The sequence below is a fragment of the Trametes versicolor genome (genome assembly GCF_000271585.1).
Source record: "Trametes versicolor FP-101664 SS1 unplaced genomic scaffold TRAVEscaffold_3, whole genome shotgun sequence".
In the NCBI taxonomy this organism is placed as follows: domain Eukaryota; kingdom Fungi; phylum Basidiomycota; class Agaricomycetes; order Polyporales; family Polyporaceae; genus Trametes; species Trametes versicolor.
The window spans coordinates 3,451,835-3,457,890 of NW_007360323.1; the positions used below are offsets into that span (position 1 = coordinate 3,451,835).

The 6,056-nt window shown below is 46.0% G+C and overlaps 2 protein-coding genes across 2 annotated transcripts; both read right to left on the reverse strand.

Annotated features, from left to right (window-relative positions):
* Positions 1–466: 466 nt before the first annotated feature.
* TRAVEDRAFT_18725 (uncharacterized protein) lies at positions 467–1,476 on the reverse strand (the record flags this gene model as incomplete). Its single annotated transcript, XM_008036559.1, has 5 exons — positions 467–478; positions 511–741; positions 802–903; positions 955–1,167; positions 1,366–1,476. The coding sequence occupies 5 exons, from the start codon at positions 1,474–1,476 to the stop codon at positions 467–469; spliced, it is 669 nt and encodes a 222-aa protein (XP_008034750.1).
* Positions 1,477–3,000: 1,524 nt separating this feature from the next.
* On the reverse strand, positions 3,001–3,372 carry TRAVEDRAFT_116239 (uncharacterized protein; the record flags this gene model as incomplete). The annotated part of the gene is made up of 1 exon (XM_008037727.1): positions 3,001–3,372. The coding sequence occupies one exon, from the start codon at positions 3,370–3,372 to the stop codon at positions 3,001–3,003; it is 372 nt and encodes a 123-aa protein (XP_008035918.1).
* Positions 3,373–6,056: the final 2,684 nt, after the last annotated feature.

The window sequence follows — 6,056 nt, forward strand, 5'->3', positions numbered from 1 at the left end:
CTTGAGCTACACTATATCATGTGTTAAAGTCATGTTTTGATACAGTGCATAGCCTATAGGCATATACAGTAGTGGGGCAGTGAGGGGCACATGTGCTGTGCAAGGTAGGGTTACACAAGCGCCCAGGGAGAGGCTTTACATGTGGTAAGAGTTGTGATTAGAACTGATCTAAGGCTAACCCTAAGCTGTGCTATTGGAATCCAACCCTAACCCTGTGAACATTACAAGATTTTGTATGTGGCGCCTATTTCAAAACTAACCTCTGATCAGCTGGGTTCCAAATTTTTTTCCCACGTACACGACTTGAGTTGGCAGGAAGCTCACCCCATAAGAAACGATTTCTTTGTTCCTCATCAATCGTAACTGCCATTGCAGCTGATACCTGTGGCGGTGTCGCTGGAACGCCAGAACAACCCCAGTTTTCGCGATTTTATGGCGGATCTTGGCCTTCTGTTGTCGAGGCAGGTCACAGGTAAGCCTAATTCTCATACAGCGCATTGTGTCACTGACCATAACCTTGTGTTGATTCTTCTGGTTCAACTCAACCCTCTCTGCCTGCTTCTTCAGTGTTGGATTCTGCGCAGTCCACTTCTTGATAAGTGTCTTCCACACGCTCTCCATGGCCTTCTTCATTTGATCGTGAGTTGTGATCCCAAAGTCGTGGTTACTGTACTCATAGCCACTTCGCTTGATCCGGTGGATGTCATCCAGGAGCCAGGCCGTCTTGTTCTTGCCCCAAGACTTGTCCCATTTCGGTCAAAGGCGACGTGAAGGTATCTCATCACCTGACCTTGGGTCTACCATAGTCATCGCCTCCCAGTAATGGCCGTTTTCCAGTGGCTGTGGCAATGCCTCGGAGTCCATGATCTCCATGAAGACCTTGAGACACAGCCGCACGGCGCCCTGGTAAAGGGATGAGCGATCAGACAGCATGCAAATGAATGTAGTACTGACCTGCAGGGCATTCTTCTGTGTGACAGTCTGCTTCGGTGGCGGAGCAGCGACCACGAGGCCCTCATTGTCACCCCCAATGGCAACACCTGCACCGAGCTGCTTGAGGCGCTGCTCTGCCAATGCAAGCCGCTCCAGGGCGATCTGCAAGGCACCCTTGACAATGTCGAACCACTCATTGTGCTCCTCGACGGCTATCGCCACTTCATTGATGTTCTGTATGGTCATTTCGTGTTCCTCAGTGCACTGTTCATTGTCAATCTCATGTGCTGCTGAGATATCTTGTACCTGGATCTTTAGGGCATCCATACGAGTACAAAGCGACATCAGCTGGTTGCCAACGCCCTTAGCAGACCCCTCTAAACACAAGTGGGTCAGCCATGTGCATGACACTGAGAGGCCTGTACTCATTACCAGCGCTCCCTTGGGGCCTACCCCCAAACCCTCCGGGGGTAGCAGCTCCTGATGGCAGTGCGCGTGCAGTGCGCACAGGGGGGGGGGACTAGGAGGGCGCAGCGGGGGCATGGTTGCCCCGTCAATGGGTGAATATGTGATACATATGAGGCAATTAATTGGACAAAGCCCCAAATATTTACATCATTTTTCATGGGACGATCTGGAGAACATTTGGTCCCCATCTCGAATTGTCTCCCAATTTTCGGCGGGAATATGTGGCTTGACGCCCAGTGTGGGTCACACTGGCAGATAAGCAGAAAATCAAGCACCGTAAAAAGGATCCCAAGAAATCTGAAGAACATATTGATCAGCAAGCAGATGAGGACTCAGAGTTTGAGGATAACCATGATATCAGTGATGCAGAATTGAAGGGTGCTGGAGCCCAAGAAGAAGAAGAAGAAGAAGAATCCGAGGATGAACTCTTGCTGACAAAGACAGGACCTTCATTCAACATGGATAATGCCACACTAGATAACCTGGACACCCAGTATTATAATGATGCTGGGGAACTCAACATCAGCAAGATTAAGGAGGTACACAAGCTTTGACAGTTGTGAGCAATACAGTGGACAAGAAGTCAGTGAAACGTAAGCGAGAGGATGACTGTGATGAAGTGGGTGCCAAGAAGCCTCGTGGTGAACAGGTGCATGCTGAGGATTTCATTGGGTTCAAGTGGGACAATGCCAACTACAGCTGTGCTTATGACAGTCTTCTAACTATTTTGCTGTCAGTCTACACAGAGTGTAAGCAACAGTGGCAGACACAATGGTACCTGAGCAGAATGCATTATTGTCAAAGCTTACTGGTCACTTCAGCGGCAATTCTGATGACATAATCAGCTACACAGCCACTATCAGGCAGTCAGTCAGGGATATTCTCCATGCTCAGGATCCAGTCACATATCCCAATGGCCCAGTGGGTACTGATATCTATGCTCTTGTGCGTGAACTGCTGAAGGCTTCTGAAGACACTCAGTCCCAGTATTATTCCTGTCAGTCCTGCCATTATTCCAGTGAGTCTGAGGGTGCATGCAATATTCTGTGGGACACATCCAAGCAGATCTGGAAGAACAGCCTGTACAAGGGAGGGTCATACAAGGGTCAGAGTGCGACTGCCTGGATGGGTGCCATATTCAATCAGAAGACTTCTCAGATGTGTCCCCAGTGTGAGCGCGCACTCCATCAATGCATCAGATATGATGAGCCTCCAGCATTCATAGCACTGAATATTCACAACATCAAGGCAGACATTTGCACTGAAGTCACATTGCCTGATTATCCTGACCGGTATAGGCTGTGTGGTCTGATCTACTTTGGAAAATTCCACTTCACATGCTGTGTTGTGGACAGGCATGGTGATGTGTGGTTCTATGATGGGATGAAGAGCCAATGAATACATCTTGCCTCCCGCATAACCTGCTGACTGCGGTGAGTGAGTATGCAATGTACATATAAGTAGGGTGTAAAACAAATAAAGTATATAAGTGTGTGGTCCAACAGGCTGTGTCTGTCAAGATTGATGCACACATCTGCCTCTCCATTGGCTGCATAGTCCTATCAGGTCTGTGACATCTGCATTGACAATACTATGTTATCATAGTGCAGCACCTCTGAAAGAGAGACTGAGCATGGAATTGGTACCATGTGGTGAATGAACCCATACAGTCAATCCAGTCCTTAAATTTGTCGCTGTCCTTGGCTGGCTCGTCACCAGCATAAGCCCATGGGAGGTTCCAGGGATGTGTACAAGGTTGAAATGGAACATCAGGATCTCTAGTATCCACTGGTTGATGCTGCAAGGTCCAGATTTTGCAGCATCCCCTTGATGTAATGAGTACACTGCAGTGTGTACAAATATGCCATATCTGCCAGACACAACATTGATTGATCTTATCAACCTGTAGCAGATGTTGCCCACCCACAGGCTCCTATGGGTGGGTGACCCTTGTTCTTTGCAATGAATCATGTTCCAGCTGCTGCTGTAACTCTGATGCATCAAACCCAGATATTTCTCTAATGTGCATTGCATCAAGTTAGGATGTTAGGGAACAATGCTCACAGGCCCCTTTCTTTCCTGATATTTGGGTAAGCCAGAGTGACACAGAAGAATGGACGGCCTGAATTGGTACTTTGTAAAGGCAATGCTATTGATGCACGGAGCTGACCAGTAATGACAGACAAAAGAGATGATTGAGAACCCGGTGGGGTGCAAGAAAGAGCTACAGGACACTGCAAGTCAACCACACAGATATCTATGTTCATCCGTGCAGGACAAGCTACGCACAGCGCTCTCTCCGCTCCTGCCAAACCTACATACAGCATGTCTACTGGGCATCACCATGCCCAGCTACGCGTCACAGGCGCAATCCCGACACGCTGTCCACGACATATGACAGTTCTTTGATGAGTGCCAGGCATCACCACCCCCACCACCCCTTTCATGCTACCATGAGAACATAAACACAGCAATCCAAGCATCACTTGGCTAACAAGTGTCCCTTCTGTGTGTCTTTACATACACCTATACCATGCATGACCAGACCACCATCCATTTGCTACAAGGCCTGGTATACTCCACTGTCACAGGAACACCTCCTTCCAAGGCCGCACCAACTTACTGCACCACTGTGATGTGCACATTGCCCGTGCACATTTGTGCTCATGACCATCAGCTTCCTCTGTGAGAGTACATTGCCAAACTGGATTACGATTGATGAGGAACGAAGAAATCGTTTCTTATGGGGTGAGCTTCCTGCCAACTCAAGTCGTGTACGTGGGAAAAAAATTTGGAACCCAGCTGATCAGAGGTTAGTTTTGAAATAGGCGCCACATACAAAATCTTGTAATGTTCACAGGGTTAGGGTTGGATTCCAATAGCACAGCTTAGGGTTAGCCTTAGATCAGTTCTAATCACAACTCTTACCACATGTAAAGCCTCTCCCTGGGCGCTTGTGTAACCCTACCTTGCACAGCACATGTGCCCCTCACTGCCCACTACTGTATATGCCTATAGGCTATGCACTGTATCAAAACATGACTTTAACACATGATATAGTGTAGCTCAAGCACCACACCCTTAGTTTCCTTTCAGAGCTATAGTCTGGCAGTAGTAGTTATATGCCATATGCCACTACAAGAGGCTAGTCAGCTATCAGTTGAGGTGTTATGTACTAACATATAGGGTGAAATCTGTTTTTGCATTCCATCCATTATTACCAGTCACTGAACTGAGGCAATTGAGGAAATGAACTCATGCATGCATCCTGGCCTAGAATACATAAAACGGTAAAGATGAGGTATGTCTTGAATTTAGAGTCCAATTTGAAACAAATGGAAGCTATAATGGCACCATGATGCAGTGCTTGTAAAGAGCTTCTAGATGAGGTATAATATATGCTATATGGATGAGAAATGTTGAAATAGCAAAGGAAATATTGTCATTGTCAGGTTGAAATTGAGGTATTTCCTTTTTCTATTCTAGAAATTTGCGTCAATCAGGACCATAACAATACCATGTTGTAGAGCTTGTAAAGGGATTTCTAATGATATATAATATGTGCTTTATGGATGAGAACTGGTGAAAGTGCAAGGGAAATACTGCTAAGAAGCAGCTGCTTTTCATAAAATCGTTCTCAGGACCACGAGTGCTAGTAGATTGCACTGGCCCAGCGCAATCTACTAGCGCCCATCGGACTTCACCAAATCACGCTTTGGGCGCTTATTTGGCCGACAGGATCATGCCCTATCGACCCTTCTTTAAAATGCATTCATTGGCCATTTATACATTATGTAGGGTATATATGACCCGGAAAACACCTCCATTGTATAGATATTGGCGAGCAGGTTCTAATGATATATATATCAACATTTATTGATAAGCAGATCACTGCAATAAATCCAATTTCGCACATTTTATACCACTTTGTAGGCCAATACTGCTCCTGTGTTGTTTATAGAGCCCACAGTGTGCCCAGGAATTTATGATGTGTCTACATGACATTGCTGTCTTGGTACTAGGACGACTGCAGAAACAATAATGTATATATACCAAAAACGGACAGAGATATGGGTTTAATCATGCCCACTTACCTCTTTCTAGTGTTGTATTGAGGTATTACATTGCTTGTATAGCGGAATTTTCTGGGTACACTAGTATCATAGCATCACCATTGAATAGAGATAAATATTCTGAGCCCAATAGTATATAATACTTGACCATTTGATGAATATGCCAGGCCACTAGCGCTTATTGCCAATTGTGGCACTAATGGAAATATATCTAGTCCATATCTTATTCCACTGTCACCACATCCTTGATTTGTTTGCACAGATGGATTCTCCTTGTCAACAGCTTCCTGGCAATATGTTATATGTCCCATTTGGACAAGCAGAAGCCAAGATATTGACCCTTCTCTGTTTGGAGCCAAACAAGACCAAAGCCAATGGCACGCCGACGCGATTCCGCGTTGTCGTGCCACTAGCTTTGGCTTTGTTTGTTTTCAGCCACAGCTCAACATAATGTGCTCATTAATAGACAAGTGTATGGTGTAACATACCACTATTATATATCACCAGAAAGTGTTGATGAGGAGAATGCAATGGGGTGTTTGTATAGGATACTGAGCACATATGGGAGTGCTACAAGCCAAC